Source organism: Lynx canadensis, chromosome A1, assembly GCF_007474595.2.
Source record: "Lynx canadensis isolate LIC74 chromosome A1, mLynCan4.pri.v2, whole genome shotgun sequence".
NCBI classification, from domain to species: Eukaryota; Metazoa; Chordata; class Mammalia; order Carnivora; family Felidae; genus Lynx; species Lynx canadensis.
Genome location: NC_044303.2, coordinates 88,128,862 through 88,145,007, shown reverse-complemented (window position 1 = coordinate 88,145,007; position 16,146 = coordinate 88,128,862). Strand labels below are relative to the sequence as shown.

Sequence of the window (16,146 nt, the reverse complement as noted above, 5' to 3'; positions counted from 1 at the left end):
CGGCTGGGGCGGGGGGCTGGGGCTCTGGGGGAAGGCCAGGGCGCAGGGCGAGGAGCACCACCTACCCTCTCTTTCTCCTCCGCCTGCTCCGGGCCACCCGGGAGGGGCGCCAGGTTGAAGGCATCACCCACTCAGCGTCACTGCCCCTCCCTGCCTGAGGTCTCCCCTCTGTCCAGGGGAGAAGGAGGAGGAGGGACCTGCGAAGGGTCCCCAGCTCTGATCCCTAAACCCGAAAGGGTTTATGGGACTGTGGCTGCGGGGGTGGGGGCAGTCTGAGCCTCACCTGTGTGTGTGTGTGTGTGGGGGGGGTCTTGGCCCTCTCCTCCCCCACCCTGCTCCCCTGATCAGCCCATGTGTGTCATGGCAGGCCCGGCGCTCGTCCATACAGCCTGTAGCAGCAAATGGGGTTCCCTCCCAAACCCCCCACCTCCATCCCCAATTCACTTCCTGTTTCCTACAGAGCTGAGAGCACTCCTAGGTCTTTCTGGTACAGAAGGGGAAACCGAGGTCTGGACGGGAAGGGAGGGACAGAAGGGGAGTGCTGCATCGTCCTGTGGGAGGGCAACCCCCCCCCCACAGTTCCCTCCTGTGCTGAGGCCCTGGGGTGGGTGGAAGGGACTGCACTCTCTGGAGCTTCTGTACCTCTGTGGTTTGGCCCCTCCCCCTGGGACAGAAGTGTGGTTCTGCAAAGAGGCCGCTAGCCTGTTGCCAGGGAGTGCTGGGACTCCAGTTTGGGCCATTCTGGGGGATGGGGATCCTGGCTCCCATCTACCCCTTCTCTGCCTTCCGTCCCCCTCCCTAATTCAGACACAGCCGCCAAAGCAAAGGAAACAAAATAAAACTAACTTTTGTTTACAACTGCGTGTTGTGTGTGCATGTGGGCATGCGCACACGTAGGTTGTGGGTGCACACATGTATGTCTACCCTGGCGCGCGCACGTGTGTGAGTGTGCCCGGGTGTGGTGTGTGTACATGTATGTGTGCGCACACGCGTGTGAGTGTGCACGTTTATGTGTATGGCCTTGGCCCTACTGGGACACCTGACTCAGCTCCAGTCTGGCTGGAAGAAGCAAGGCCCAGGCCAGTTGGGTGCCTTTCAGTGTTGGGTAGTGGGCGGGGCGGGGCTGGATGGGGGGCACAGCCAAACACACAAATGGGGACAACAAAGAACACAGCCTGGCGCACATACCCAGAGCCTAAGTTCAGCCTACAGTCACAGGCACGAAAGGCAGAGTACAGTGGATGTCATTATGTGGACGCTGGTCACAGCTTGTAGCGTGAAGGGCGGAGGTGGGCACATAGGTGGGGAACCCCATCGCTCTTGACCCCAGTGGTCCCCCAGTCCCCTTCAGGCCCAGAGCACCCCTCCTGGCCTGCAAACCCTCTTTGGTGTCCCCAGACCAAACCCCGATCCCAATGTCAGCCTGCCTCTGATGCCAAGAATACGCTGGGTCCCCTGGGGGAGCCCTGTCCCAGGGAGTCCCATAGAGCTATGCCAATCCAGATTCAGAGCAGAGACACACCTTGCATCTCCAAGACAGAAAGGGTCACGTGACCGGCAGTGTTGTCCTGGGGGAGTCAGAGTCTCTGTGTGTGGCTCAGACCTCCTCACAGCACAGTGACTCAAGAGTACCTGGCAAAGGCCAATGACTCTTATCAGCAGCCCCCAAGTGACACCATTTCCACTGCAGCCACAGGCCTGTGGGATCCAAGAGCAACCAGGATCCTTCTGGGACCACCAGGGTTACATTTTAAGAGGTACATGTGGGATAGGATCTCTGTGGCCTCATGGAGAATGCCATCAGCCACATGGACCCTGCAAGGCTTAATCAGCTATGCCCCCCCTCCACCATAGATGAAGCCCCCTGACCCCACGCCGGGGACTGCTTTTGGGAATTTGCGGCCACTGACCCTTCTTAAACCACGACACTACCATCCTCCTATAAATCCCCTCAAGGGTGTAGCCTGTACGATTTCTATATCTCAGCCCCCCTCCCCCCGCCCACTCTCAATTGGTCTAGATACAACGTGAGGCAGTTTGGGTCATCAGGAGGAGGACTCTCCCCCAGGGCTGCTGGGGAAACTGGTTTGCTGTGGGTCAGGCTGAGTATCTGTGCCCAGTGGTTCCTGCCAACACCAGTCTAGATGTCACGGTGAAGGTGTGTTTTTAGATGAGATTAACACTGGCAATGAGCATTCTTTGGTAAGGCAGATCGCCATCCCCAGCGTGGGTGGGCCTCATCCAATCAGGTGACGGCCATAAGAGCAAAGACTGAGGTTCCTGAAGAAGCCATTTATGCCCACAGTGCTGCTGTTGGTAATATTTGTGTCATCCTGATTGGGCCCTAGGATTCCCAGAGTGAGCATAATTCTGGGGGTGTCTTTGAGGTGATTCTGCATGATATTCACACTGAATCTTTAGACTGAGTGAAGTCCCTAGTGTGGCTGGGCCTGACCCAATCAGGTGAAGGCCTGAGTAGTGAAAGGGAACTCATTTTGCCTGAGTGGGCTGGGACATTGGTCTCCAACCTGCAGACTCACTCAGGCTGGGCCGACAACCCAGCTCTCAGGCCTCCAGCCTACCCTGCAGATTTCAGACTTGCCGGCCCCATAATGACATGAGCTGGTTCATTAAAATAAGTCTCTCTCTCTCTCTCAATATATCTATCTATCTATCTATCTATCTATCTATCTATCTATCTATCTCCTATTGCTTCTGTTTCCCTGGAGAACCCCAGCTAATACACATCCTATCGGCCAGAGTGTGTTAACAGGGCATCCCGTTTCAAGGCTTGGGGCCTGCGGATACCACTGGGGGCCTTCAGTTTTGTGAATTTTCCATGGCCATGGTTTAGGTTCCCACTGATGCCATGCCTCACTGACGTCACGCCCTCTCCACTGATGTCACTGGCTGTCCCCAGCCTCAGCGGACCTGTGCATCACCCAGGGTCCTGCCTCTGACACCCTGTCATTGCAGACACAGCCCCAATGCCACGCCTGAACCAATCCTCTGAAGGACGCGGCATATAAGCTGCTTGGGGCTGGGAACTCCCAGAGGCGGTGCTTTATGCTCACTGTGCTACTTGGACAGACCCCTCTCAGTGCGTGCCTTGGTTTCCCCATGCACCTGGCATGGCATGAGGATGAAGGGCTGAACCCAAGGCACAGAGCCCAGGCCTCCCCGCCTCACCTCACTGCGTGGTGGTGGTGGTGGGGGGTGGTCCCTGAGCTGGGCTGGGGGGTGGCCAGAACAGGAGCAGACGGGATGGCCTTCTTGTCTCACTGTCATCCGTTTCCACGGCCGGAGCCAAATGGCCGGCTGTTCGGGGAGAGCGGAGGGCCGTGGGGGGGGGGGGGGGCGGCTGCTTGTGCGCTCCCAGAATGGAGGCAGCTTCCTCTCTGCCTTTGGGAAGGGAGGAGACCGTGAGGGGAGAATAACAGGAAGCCACCCCTGGCCCAGTGGCAGCTGGGAAGTAGGGTCCAGGACCCCCACGCCTGCTGGGTTCCCGGCTCTCCACCCCTCCAGGGCTCATGGCCTCAGAAGAAGCAATGGCACACAACCCAGGTCCACCAGTGTGGTTTCCCTGAGAGGCTCTGCGGCCAGGCATTCCCCCCCTCCCCCGCAGCCAGGCAGGCCCCAGCCACCGTCCCCAACAAATGCGGAGCTGAAGGTGCAAGGCAGCGGACACCTGAGAAGGGGCAGCCCATGTGCAAGGATCCCCATTGCCAGGCTGGCCCAGAGATCTGGGAGGGCTTCCCAGAGTAGAGGGCTTGGAGAAGTGCTAGCTGGCAGGTGCAGGCAGCCACTGGCCACGTGTGGTTCTGGGCACTTCAGTGTGGCTCTTGCGAGAAGCTGAAAGTTTCATTTAACTTGGTCTGAGTTGCTGTGCACTTGACCAGCCCTAGTGTGGGTAGTTGCTGTGCTGGACAGCGCCGAGTGGACTGCGCCAGGAAGGTCGGGATGGTTCCCGGTGGCGCCGGGCGGCAGTGCTGGTGGGAAGCAGACTCCTCTGCTGGCCAAGGGGCCGGCTGACGTGAGGCTGGAGGAACGCGCCCCCCCGCCCCCCTGCCCCGTGTTGTCCTGGCCGCTTCCTCTCCATCCTCCCCAAGCTGGCAGCGACGTGCCGGGTCACCTGTGGAATGCCAGGCCAGGCAGAGGAAGACCTTCTCCATGAAGGGCAAGCAGCCAGTGGCCAGCGGCCAGGGGAGCCACATACCAGGAATGGCAGGTCACAGCCAGGATGCCAGCCAGGAGGGGGACCGAGGGCCTGGGAGACACTAGGGGGCTCGGGGGGCCATCCGCATCCCTCACCGTGCTGTCAGCCAGGCTTGCCAGGCCCGGCTGGGAGAGACCCAGTACCTCACAGGTTTGGGCAGCATGGCCTTGGGTAGGGCTGGACAGGACAAGGGGGAGTTGGGCAAGTAGGGGGGCTGAGCAGCCTGAGGCTCAGGGATGGGCGGGCACCCGGCATTGGCGCTCCGACCGTGTGCTGATGGGCTGTTCACGCTGAGATGGCCCATGTTACCCGTGCCCTGGGGATGCAGCAGGGAGCCACATAGGCACTCAGATCAGGTGAATCAGCAGAGTATCCAGGGCCTTAGGAGGAGGCCAGGGTGAGGGCCCAGTGCTAAGACCTGGGGTGGAAGGCCGTGGGGTCACTAACCATGGAGCCGCAACCCCTTTATAGTGGGGTGCGCTTTAGCTTTCACAGTTGTTCTCACGTGGTCCTCTCAGCATCCAGTCCTGAGAAGACCACCTGATCAATCCCAGGGGCATGCGCTGTGGGAGTGAGGTGTCACACAGCCACCCCACTTCCTGGATGCAAGTGTGTGGAGGGGAGGTGTCAGATATGGAGCTCTAGGGCCCCGGAAGGGGTGTGCAGGCCATGTTTGTGCAAATATGCTTGTGTTTCAGGAACAGGACGCTCAAGGGGGAATGCCCGGCAGGCTGTGGGTCTGGACTTTTGCGGAAATGCCCTGTGTGCGGACACAGACTTGGAGTGTGGTTGGGGGAATTGGTGACGTGGTGGGGACGCACGGAGCTGGGCCCAAGGATGGCCCTGGAGCCCCACACCGGGGGCTGGCTCGGCCTCGCCTCCAGCCCTGTTTGCACACAGCGTTGGGACTAGAGCTCAGAGAGCTCGATCAGGACAGGAGGGACAGTGGGCAGTGGAGCCCAGACCACACAGATCCAGGGTGGGGGCACGAAGCCAGCTTCCATCTCCCACCTTGGCTGGGGCTCTGGGGAGTGCAGGAGGATTAAGAGGCAGTTCTTATGCAGCATACAGTCTCTCAGTTTCCCCCAAAGGGGAGCAAAAACAGGACAATAGCTGATGGGGGAAACAGGGCTCAAAAGCTATGCCCCCCATATACCCACATGCGAAGCTCTGGTCCCCCGTGTGACTGTGTCTGGAGATAGGCCATCCGGAGGTAATTAGGGATCCCCGAGCCCTGGCCCTGCAGGCCTGGTGTCTTCTCAGAAGAGACACCAAAGGTGACAAGGCACCATGTGCACGCCACGGAGAGAGGCCTCAGCAGACACCAGCCCTGTTCCTGGACCTCCAGCCTTCAGAGCTTTGAGAAACAGGTGTGTGTTGTATAAGCCACCCAGTGTGTGGCATCTGTTGCACAACTGATTCACACACCTAGGAAAACAGTATGGAGGTTCCTTGAAAAATTAGACACAGAATTACTGTATGAACTGGCAATTGCCCTCAGGGTACATGCCTGTGATAGTGTGATTTATAGTAAGAAATACGGACTTGGCCCTTGTCACTCTTTCCTGGCTCAGAGCTCCTAAAGCCCTTGGGTTTCCCAACTGAAGACAGCAATGAAGGTGTCATGGTGTTCATAACAAGCCCGAGTTCATGTTGTTGCGGTGACTTTGGAAAGCCCCTAGGGGGGGCACCTGGGTGGCTCAGTCGGTTGGGCATCCGACTTCAGCTCAGGTCACGATCTCGCGGTCCGTGAGTTCGAGCCCCGCGTCGGGCTCTGGGCTGATGGCTCAGAGCCTGGAGCCTGGGGCCTGCTTCTGATTCTGTGTCTCCCTCTCTCTCTGCCCCTCCCCTGTTCATGCTCTGTCTCTCTCTGTCTCAAAAATAAATAAACGTTAAAAAAAAAATTAAAAAAAAAAAAAAAAAGAAAGCTCCTAGGGATGGCGGCTGGTGGCCTATGGACCCCACCGTGGGACCAGAGAGTTGGAGGCTTCAGTCCTGCCCCTGACCTCTGGGGAGGGGAGATGGAATCAATTACCAATGGGCAATGGATTAATCAATCACGTCTATACAATGAAATTGAGAGGGACGGTCTTGGGGTTGGGGGGGGCTTCCAGGCTGGGGAGCACGTGGAGATGTGGAGAGAGTGACATGCCTGGAGAGGCATGGAAGCTTCCCACCCCTTCCCCAGTGCCTCACCCTGGGCGTCTCTTCCATCAGGCTGTCCCTGAGTCATATCCTTTTGTAATAAACCACTAATCTAGAAAGTGAAACATTTCCCTGAGTTCTCTGAGCCCCTCCAGAACATTCATCAAACCTGAGGAAGGGCCGTGGGAACCTCTGATCTGTTGCCTGTGGCTCAGAGCACAGGTGTCATCTGGACTTGGGGTTGGCGCCTGAAGTGGGGGTGGTCTTGTGGGGCTGAGCCTGTGGGGTCTGACGCTGACTCCATGTGGACAGGGTCAGACTGGTGTGGCAGTCTGGTGTGGCAGACTTCCAGCTGGTGTCGCAGACTTCCCCTCAAGCACAGGGGGTGATCCTAAGTGTCAGAGAGAAGGGCAGAGTGTGAGCAGAGGACACACAGGAGCATGGTTGTGCACACAACACCCAAAGGAACTGAGAGCAGGGTCTCCGAGAGATGTGCATACATATGGCAGCAACATCTACAACACCGAAGGGGTGGAAGTAACACAGACGTCCGCAACCTGTGGGACATCCATACAACAAAATCTCACCCATCCTTCAAGAGGAAGATCGGACACCTGCTACCGAACAGACGAACCTGGAGGACGTTATATGGCATCAGCCAGTCACAGCACGACACACACTGTGCGATCCTACTCATGAGAGTCAGGTTCCCGGAGACAGAGGGGACTGGGGGCCCCAGGGGCTGGGGGCCGGGTGAAGGGGATTAGTGGTCGGCAGGAAGATGGCAAGTTCTGGATAGAAGTGGGGGACGGCTGTACACGATAAGCGCGCGCTGGCTGGGGCTGAACTGTGCGCTTGAGATTTCAGCGATGGAGACCCTCATCTTACATGCACATCACCATAGTAAAGCAAGAGGAAACCTCTTGGAGACCAGGAGCAGGGCAGGTGCGTCCTACGGAGGTGCCCAGCCAGGACAGTCAGGGGGCGGGGCGGGAGGCTGACGGATAGCGCCTGGCCCCGCCCCTCAGGCACAAGCCCCACCTCATAACTCCGTCTCCGCCCCTCGCCGGCACAAGTCCCGCCCAGCACACTTCGTTCCCGCCCCTCTCGAAGCTCCGTCTCGCGCGCAGGCCTGCCCTTCTCCGCACAAGTCCCGCCCCGCACGTCTCGTCCCCGCGCACGCCCCGCCCCCACGTGCAGCCCCGCCCGCCGGCAGAGGCCGCTGTGGCGTCCACCCAGTTCCCAGCGCCGCCGCCCAGCCCGCCCCTTCGAGCCGCCTTACTCCTCCCTAAGATGGCGGCCGCGGCGCTGCTCCGGGGCGCGGCTCAGGGGCGCGGCAGCCGGGCCTGGCGCTGGCGGCTGCGTGCGACCCCGAAGCGCCGCCTCGCCCACGGTTCGAGCCGTCACGGCGGCGACCCCGCGGACGGAGCGGCCTGGGCCTGCTTCCCGCTGGGCGAGCGCACCCTGGTGCGCGTGCGCGGGCCAGACTCCGCGCCGTTCCTCCTGGGGCTGCTGACCAATGAGCTGCCGCTTCCGGGTCCTGCGGACGGCGCTACCCCACCCCCGGCGCGAGCGGGCTACGCCCACTTTCTCAACATTCAGGGCCGCACGCTATACGACGTCATTGTCTACCGGTGAGAGCGGGCGTCTGCAGTACCTAAAGGGAGGGGGAAGGCGGAGGGGCGGGAGCCGGGGCGGGAACCGGGGCGGCAGCCGGGGTGGAAGCCGGGGCGGGCGGGGCCACACGGAGGAGGGAGGAGGGAGGAGGGAGGAGGGGCGAGGGGCGGGGACACCCTGGGGGAAGGAGGAGGGGCAGGCCGCCGGGGGAGGGAGGAGAGGCGGCCGCACCCGGGGGGAGGGAGGAGGGGCAGGAGCCGGGGCGGGGCTACCCAGAGGGGCGGGGGAGGGGCGGGGCCACTCAGGGGGAGGGAGGATGGGCGGGATCCGGAGCGGGGCCACCCAGGGGGAGGGAGGGAGGGGCGGGAGCCGGGCCGGGGACAGACAGAGGAGAGGAGAAGAGGCGGGGACACCCGGGGACCGGGGGGGAAGAGAGCAGGGGCAGGCCGCCGGGGCGGGAGGAGGGCGGGGACACACCGAGGAAAGGAGAAGAGGCGGCCGCACCCAACGGGGGGAGGAGGGACGGGAGCCCGGGCGGGGCCGAGTCACTTAGGTGGAGAGAGAAGGGGCTGGGCTACCTAGGTGGAGGGAGGAGAGGCGGCCGCAGCCAGGGGGAAGGTCGAGGGGCAGGGGCACCCAGGGGGAGGGAAGAGGGACGGGAGCCGCGGAGGGGCAGGCCGCCTCACGGGTAGGGTGCGGATTGCTAGGGGTCACCCGGAGCCCGGGCACCTGGCGTGAACTCTCAGAGGCTGCGAAAGGATCTTCAGGGCGGGTCACTTGGGGAAGGACATGGGGGGCCTGGGCATCGAGGGGAGGACACCTGACCTGCGGCTGACTGGGCTGCTCTGGAGAGAGGGCCACCCTCCTGGGAGCCCAGCGCTGTCCAGCTTTCTGTCCCTGCCTGGTGCTCTCTGGAGTTTCTCCTTTTGGTTCATCTACTTCCTGCCTCGTGGCCCCCTGTTCTGGTTTCCCAGGCGTAACACCTTGTTCTAGGGGTAGCTTGGGATTTTTGCTTTGAAAGTGGACTTTAGTTTTTGCAGCCCATTTAAGTTCACAGCATGACCGCGGGGAAGGCACAGACTACCTCACGGCAGCGTCCCCACCTGGGGGACCCGCATTGATGCTGCAGCACCCAGGGCCCATCCTTTCGTGGGGAGGACAAGTATGGGATGACATGGACCCATCACGTGATGGCTGTCACCACCCTGACAGCCCAGCCCCCCTGTGCCCAGAGTTATCCCTCCCTTCCCTAATCCCCGAAGCCACTGGGGGCGGGGGGATCCTTTTCCTGTCTTCGTGGTTTTCCTTTTCCAGAGAGCTGGGCACTTGGAGTCCCACAGTGCGCAGCCGTCTTGGATTGGCTGCTTCCACTTAGTGACATGTGGTTAAGCCATTTCTCTTTAGCGCTGAGTGATGTCGCTTGGCGTGGATGGACCGCAGTCTCTTCACCCGTCACCTCGTGGAGGACGTCTTGGTTCTTCCAAGTTTGGGTGGTTGTGGGTAAGCTGCCGTAAACATCTGCGTCCAGGATTTTGTGTAAAGGCCCAGAAGCTCAACTGCTGGGTCGCACCGTGCAACAATGTTTGGTTTTTTGAGAAACCACCAAACCCTTCCATGATGGCTGTGCGGTTTCGGGTCCCCACCAGCAAGCAATGGCTTGTTTGCAACGTGCATACTCTTTGTGGGGAGGTGCCTGTTAAGGTCTCTGGCCCATTTCTAATCGGATTGTCTGTTTCTTGACCCTTGAACTTTTCAGTGTTCTTGTGTGTTCTGAGTGATGGTCCCTGGTCACATGTGATGTTTCAGGTCTCCTCCCCCTGCTGTCCTCGTTCCCTCTGGCGAGGCTGTGTGTGTTCCTGTCCCAGCCACACGTGTGCTGTCTGGGGAGCCTTCCTCAGGCACTGGCTGCATACAAGGTGCTCTGGGTTCCGCTACGGACGGTATCGCTGGCTCTTGTGGGAAGCTTCCCAGTCTGTCTGCTGCTCTGCGGATCGGGTCGGTCCCCTGCTCCCTTGTTTCCAGCAGGACATGCACCTCGCCTTCCCACCTCTTTCCCTTCGTGTGGATCTCAGCAGTTCCTGGGTGGTGCAGTCTGGCCTGTGTGTGCTCAGTGGAATGTGGGGCCAGGGACACCTACTTCCAGGAACCTCCCATGTGGCTCCCATGTGGCCTCCGCTCAGTCCCCCTGCCGTGGTCTCACTCCTTGGGGCACCTCTTGGGGACCTTGGAGGGCACTATGTCCTCAGTCCTCCATGGGCACCTGGTAGGCCACTCCCCCAAGTGCCTTGGAGCACACCAGTCAGCCTGACTCAATTCTCCAGGTACAATCCTGTTCCTGCTGGCCTCCTTGTGTCCCATACCTGCCCACACCTCACACCCTGACACCTGCCACGTCCTCGAGGGACCGTATTTGTGTGATCATAGGGTAGACCCCCTGTGTTTATGGGGGTCGCAGATGACAGGGTGGTGGGTGTTGTGCAGAGAGGACATCAGACTCTTGGGGGAGGAGTTTCCTTGTGCTCTGGGCATGGGGTTAGGCGGGCCCAGGCCTCCCTTTCTGGTGTTCACACAGCCTGTGCCCTGACAGCCAGGCCAGCTGGTGAGGCCGCAGCTGTCCCCCAGCCTCCCTCTTCCTGCAGCTGCACTTGTGACCCTAGGAGGGGCAGCCATGCTTAGCAACAAGAGTGCAGGGCACGACAGACAGCGGGTGACTTTTAGAGTAAGGACGTTCTCTGCAGTGTTTGGAAGGTGCTTTTTGCTAAAGACATCGTTCACTGTTTATCTGATAAATTTACCTGGCAACACTGGCCCAGAGGCAGTGCCACCAGGCATCTGGGGACATTTGTGCTTGTGACTCAGGGCTGGGGGTGTTGGTGCTCCTGACATCGAATGGGTCAGGCCTGGCAAGCAACCCTGGGCACAGATGTACCTCCTCCCCCCCACCCCCTGTTCCTCAGCTGTAGCAAGTGCAGCAGACAGTCTGATTTGGGGGCACAGGGGGGCCGGGGTGCACTCTACCTTTGTTGGTCCCCAGGGTCTGCCTGGCGCACAGTCATGGGCACAGGTGGCCAGGGAAGTGCCTGAGCCCAGAATGGGGACCTGCCTGCCTTGACCTGCCTCAGCACCCCTGGGAACCTGGCTCCCTGGCCAGGACCCTCAGAGGCTGGTGCTCCCCCACGACTTCACATTGTGCCCAGCCCTGCCTGATTCCTCCCCTGCCATCTTTCATGTTGTCTCTGAGGGTGGTTTTTACCCGAGACTTAAAATGAAAACACAGGTGCATGTGGCAGAGAACCCTAACGGTGCGGGGCGGTTTACAGTGGGAGATACCCCTTTGCTGCTTCTTCCCAACCTGCATAGACATCCGGAGCCCTGTCCTCTGAGACAGCTTCTTTTCCTTTATGACTCTTTTGAAATAATGGTGGATTCACAGGGAGCACGGGAAGGAGCAGGGAGGCCTGTGCACTCTTGCCCCAGTCCCACAGGGCGGTGTCTTGCCTCCTGGAGTCTGGGGTCACGATCAGAGGTGGGACATGGGCCACTAACAGAGCTCATGCAGGATCCCCGCAGACTCAATGCGCCAGCACGTGTGAACACACTTGCCGGTGTCTGTGCCTTGGTCACACGTGTGGCCCCTGTGACCTCGATGAGGACAGCTGTTCCATCACCACCACTGGGTCCCCTGTCCCCTGTGCAGCACACCTGCCCTTCTCACCCCAGCTCCTCTCCTGGCTTTTTACCATTTGTCTGACCAGTAGGTCACCTCGAAGTCTGACAAGTGGAACTGCTTGGGATTGGACTCACACACCTTGATACCCTGTGGTTCTGCCCACTTGTATCAGTGTGACCCATGGCTGCTGTTTGTGGTGGGAGTGGGGGTGGGGAATGTGGACACGATAGAGTGTGCACTGTAGGGTGAGCCCCCAGAGGTGGGACCCCAAGCAAGTCCTTGCTTTTCTTTCCTGTGGGGGTAACTGGTTTCTCCAGGGCAGCACTTAATCCTGTACTGTCTGGGGGCACCAGCTGATGGGCTCTGAGGGAGGGGCCATGGACATCAGCTGGTGGGCTCTGTGGGAGGGGTGGGGAGCACCAGCTGGTGGGCTCTGCAGGGAGGGGTGGGTGGCACCAGCTGGTGGGCTCTGGGGGAGGGGTCAGGGGCACCAGCTAATGAGGTAAAGGGTAGAGGTCAGGGTCGCCTGCTGATGGGCTTTGGGGGAGGGGTCAGTGGCACCAGCTCGTGGGCTCTGGGCGAGGGGTTGGGGGTACTAGCTGGTGCCCTCTGAGAGGAGAGGTAGGGGGGCACCAGTTGTTGAATCTGGGGGAGGGGTTTGGGGCACCAACTGGTGGCTGTGGGGAAGGGTTCAGGGGCACCAGCTGGTGGACTCAGGGTAAGGGATCAATGACATCAGCTAGTGGGCTCTGGGCAAGGGGTCAGGAAGCAGCTAGTGGGCTCTGGGGGAGCAGTCCAGGACCCCAGCTGGTGGGTGTGAGTGGAAGTTTCCGGGGTCACAAGGCAATGGGGTCAACGGTAGAGATTAGGGATACTAGGTGGTGATTCTATGGGACTGGTCAGGGGTACCAGCTGATGGCTGCTAGGGGAGGGGTCAGGGGCACCCGCTGCTAGGCTCTGGGGGAGGGGTCTGGGCACCAGCTGGTGGGCTCTGAGGAGTGGGTGACATCAGCTTGTGGGCTGTGGGGGCGTGGTCAGGGGCACCAGCTGATGGATTTGAGAGGAAGGTTCTGGGGCACCAGCTAATGGGGTCAAGGGTACATGTAAGGGACACCAAGTGATGGGGTGGGATTGGGGTCACAGTAGGTGGGCTCTGGGGAAGGGGTCAGGGGCACCAACTGGTGGGCTCTGAGGGGAGAGGTGGGGGAGCACCAGTTGTTGACTCTGGGGGAGGGGTTGGGGCATCAGCTAATGGGGTCAAGGGTAGAGGTCAAAAGCACCAGCTGGTGGGCTCTGGGGGAGGGGTTGGCACCAGCTGGTGGGTTCTGAGGGAGTGGTCGGGGGGCACCAGATGATGGGATCAAGGGTAGAGGTCAGCGACATCAGCAGGTTCCATGAACCCTCCCCCAAAAGTATACCAGCTGATGAGCTAGTCCAATCAGAACCAGGTGGCCTCTGGGGGAGAGGTTGGGGGCATCAGCTGGTAGGCTCTGGGGGAGCGGTTGGGGGCACCAGCTGGTGGGCTCTGGGGGAGGAGGGGTCTGGGACATCAGATAATAGGCTCTGGGGGAGGGGTTGGGGGCACCAATTGGTGGGCCCTGGGGAGGGGTTTGGGACACCAGATGATGGGCCCTGGGGGAGGGGTCGGGGGCACTAGTTGGTAGTTTCTCAGGCACGCTCATGGAAGGTGTTATCCGTTCCCTTTCTGTTTCCACTGGGCTGGGGATCCTAGTCCTGTCCACATCTACGTCCAGGATCTTGGTTATATACTCTTGTGAGTCCTGAACGTCTCCCCTGAGGTCCCTGTACCAGTCTCTTCTCTGTGCTGCGTGTCCCATGTGGTTAGCACACCAGGTTCCAGGGTTGCTGCTGTGGCAGTGGGGGTCCAGAGTGCAGTTAGGGTGGTTGTGGGGCCCTGACAGGGTTCCAGGGCTCTCCTTGGGAAGTGGGAGGTGGCTCTGGGCAGACTGTATGTGGCCTCACAGCACATCCCCTCGGCTCTGTCCGCTGCCTGCTGTCCCACCTACTCCCCAGCCTGCCCCTCATTGTGAGTGCTGAGGGCACCCACCTCAGACCCTTGGCTTCTGTGGGCCAGAGGAGGCAGGTCCTGGTCCTGTGAGGCTGCCTGCAGCTCTCCCCCTCACGTGGAGGACCAGACCAACAGCACTGTGGTCCCCGGACCTGGATCCCACCTGCCCAGCCACGGCCTGTCTTCCACCAAGTGGACTGCTCCCTGTGGTTCGCACCCCGGGTGGGGAGGGTCCCGCAGCAGACCTGGGGTCTGGAGCACGGTGGGTGGAGAGCGGTGGCCCCAGGCCAACCCTCAGGAGCCCCTGCCCCTACCTGCAGGCTCCCGGAGCATGAGCTCGCTGAACAGGTGCCCGCTTTCCTCCTGGAGTGTGACAGCGCGGTGCTGGGCGCCCTGCAGACACACCTGGCACTGTACAGGATCCGGCGGAAGGTCGTGGTGGAGCCGTGCCCCGAGCTGCGCGTGTGGGCTCTGCTGCCTGACCGCCCCGAGGAGGTCTGTGGGGCCGCGCTGTTGCGGGAGCGGACCGACAGAACCAGCGTCCTCACCCCCGACCCCCGGACCGCCCGCATGGGCTGGCGGCTTCTCATCCGGGATGAGGGCCTGGTGCCGGTGCCCAGAGGCCGGCTCGGAGACCCCCGGGATTATCACAGGCACCGGTACCAGCAAGGTAGGGACGGGGTGGGGCTGTGCTGGTGGGGGCGGGGGGAGGGCTCAGGCGCTGTGTCCAGTGTTGGCCCTTCTCCACAAGCCCACCATCCCCCAGCCCCCGAGGAGGCCTTAGCCCTCAGGGAGCTTCTCCCCTCCCACCCCACAGGCGTTCCTGAGGGGGTCCGGGACCTGCCCCCAGGAGTGGCCCTGCCCCTGGAGTCCAACCTGGCTTTCATGAATGGTGTCAGCTTCACTAAGGGCTGCTACATAGGCCAGGAGCTGACCGCCCGCACCCACCACATGGGCGTCATCCGCAAACGCCTGTTCCCAGTGCAGCTGTTGGGGCCTGTCCCTGAGGATGGCATCGCTCTGGGCGCCCCAGTGCTCACCGAGTCGGGTCAGGCCGCCGGCAAGTACAGGGCTGGCCAGGGGGATGTGGGCCTCGCCTTGCTGCGGGCAGAGAAGATTAAGGGCCCTCTCCACATCAGGACCTCCAACAGCGGCCAGGTGGCCCTGACTGTGTCTGTGCCGGACTGGTGGCCCACAGTCGCCAAGTAGCCAGGACGTCCCTCTGCTCCTGTAGCCCTGGGGCTGCCAGGGTGCCCTGGAGGGCTCTGTCCATCTGCTGCACTCTGCAGGCTGGCCTCCTAGCTCCCAGGGCTGCAGGTGTGGCTGGCTTGTGTTTCCCGCCCACCGTGCTTCCCAAAGAGGGTCCCACGGGCAGCTGTGGCTGTCATCCCTTGCTGCTCTGTGGCTGTGAGCTGCAGGAGTCCTCCTGGGGACCCAGGAGGAGGAGCCAGCCCTTCACATGCCCCTGTGCCAAGGTGAGCTGCAGTTTCCCTCCGATGGGGAAGGACAGGGTCCCAGCTGTGTGGGTTTGGAGGTGGTTCATCTATTGGCTGAGGACAGGATGGTCCAGAGCCTTGTCCCCAGGCTGCCTGCATTCCTCTCCATCTGGGGTTGGCTGAAAGGGCAGGTGGGCCCTGGGAACTGGTGTGCCATGTGCTGGCTGTGGGACACCCTGTGAATTTCACATGGGGGCCCCACTTGTGCACCAAGGTTTCTGCTGCGCCCCTCCCCCTCCACCCCAGGAGCTGCCCTGGGGTGGGACAGCAGGGCTCTGACAAGGAGGAGCTTCTGCTTGGTTTACTTGCTGCTTTTCTGAGGCGTGGCTATGTTTTCACAGCAAGAGGTTGACTTTCTTCTCTTCTTGAAACCACTGACTTGCACTGTCCCATGCAATGTGAATCTCATGGTTAGGGGTGTCCCGCGTGATGCCCCGGAGTGGCTATTAAAGTGTGACGCACAAGCAGCATGTGTGGAGCTCTGGTTTCATTTTGGGTGGAAGGTGCTGGGACTCCGTTTTGGGTAGAGCAGATACACCGAGAGCACTCCAGGTGAAGTACGCCAGCAGAGTCCCAGGAAGAGGCCTTGTTCTGGGACAGCAAGGGAGCTCCAAGTCTGCGGTGGATGGCATGGCTTGCCTTCGTATCCACGGAGGGGAGAGGCTAACAGGAAACCGAGTTAGTGCCAGCATCTGGGCCCTCACGGGGCGATTCACTGGCAAGTATGCACTGCCCTCCCTCAGCCCCCACTGGCGGGTCTCCAGGCCAACACCCAGACCTCACATCAGGACTTTGTCTCCTGTCCAGCTGCAGACTGTGCAGCGCCCCTCTGCATGTGACCTGGGGCCTGGGAGCCAGCCTTGCACAGTGGGTGTGTGCCTGTGCCCAGCACCTGTGCTGTGCTGGACGTGCTTAGGCTCCTCACAGTCCGTGGACCCACCCGCCGAGTGGGTACCTGGAGTCCCATGCCGGG

The 16,146-nt window shown here is 61.0% G+C and overlaps 1 protein-coding gene and 1 long non-coding RNA gene across 2 annotated transcripts; both read left to right on the top strand.

The window, feature by feature from the left end:
• The first annotated feature begins 7,626 nt into the window (after positions 1-7,626).
• On the top strand, positions 7,627-15,640 carry IBA57 (iron-sulfur cluster assembly factor IBA57). The gene is made up of 3 exons (XM_030315340.1): positions 7,627-7,995; positions 13,998-14,347; positions 14,495-15,640. The coding sequence occupies exons 1-3, from the start codon at positions 7,655-7,657 to the stop codon at positions 14,884-14,886; spliced, it is 1,083 nt and encodes a 360-aa protein (XP_030171200.1). The 5' UTR covers positions 7,627-7,654; the 3' UTR covers positions 14,887-15,640.
• LOC115513856 lies at positions 9,845-12,055 on the top strand. The gene is made up of 3 exons (XR_003968807.1): positions 9,845-9,856; positions 9,942-9,948; positions 10,070-12,055. It is a non-coding gene; the product is annotated as an uncharacterized LOC115513856 (long non-coding RNA).
• Positions 15,641-16,146: the final 506 nt, after the last annotated feature.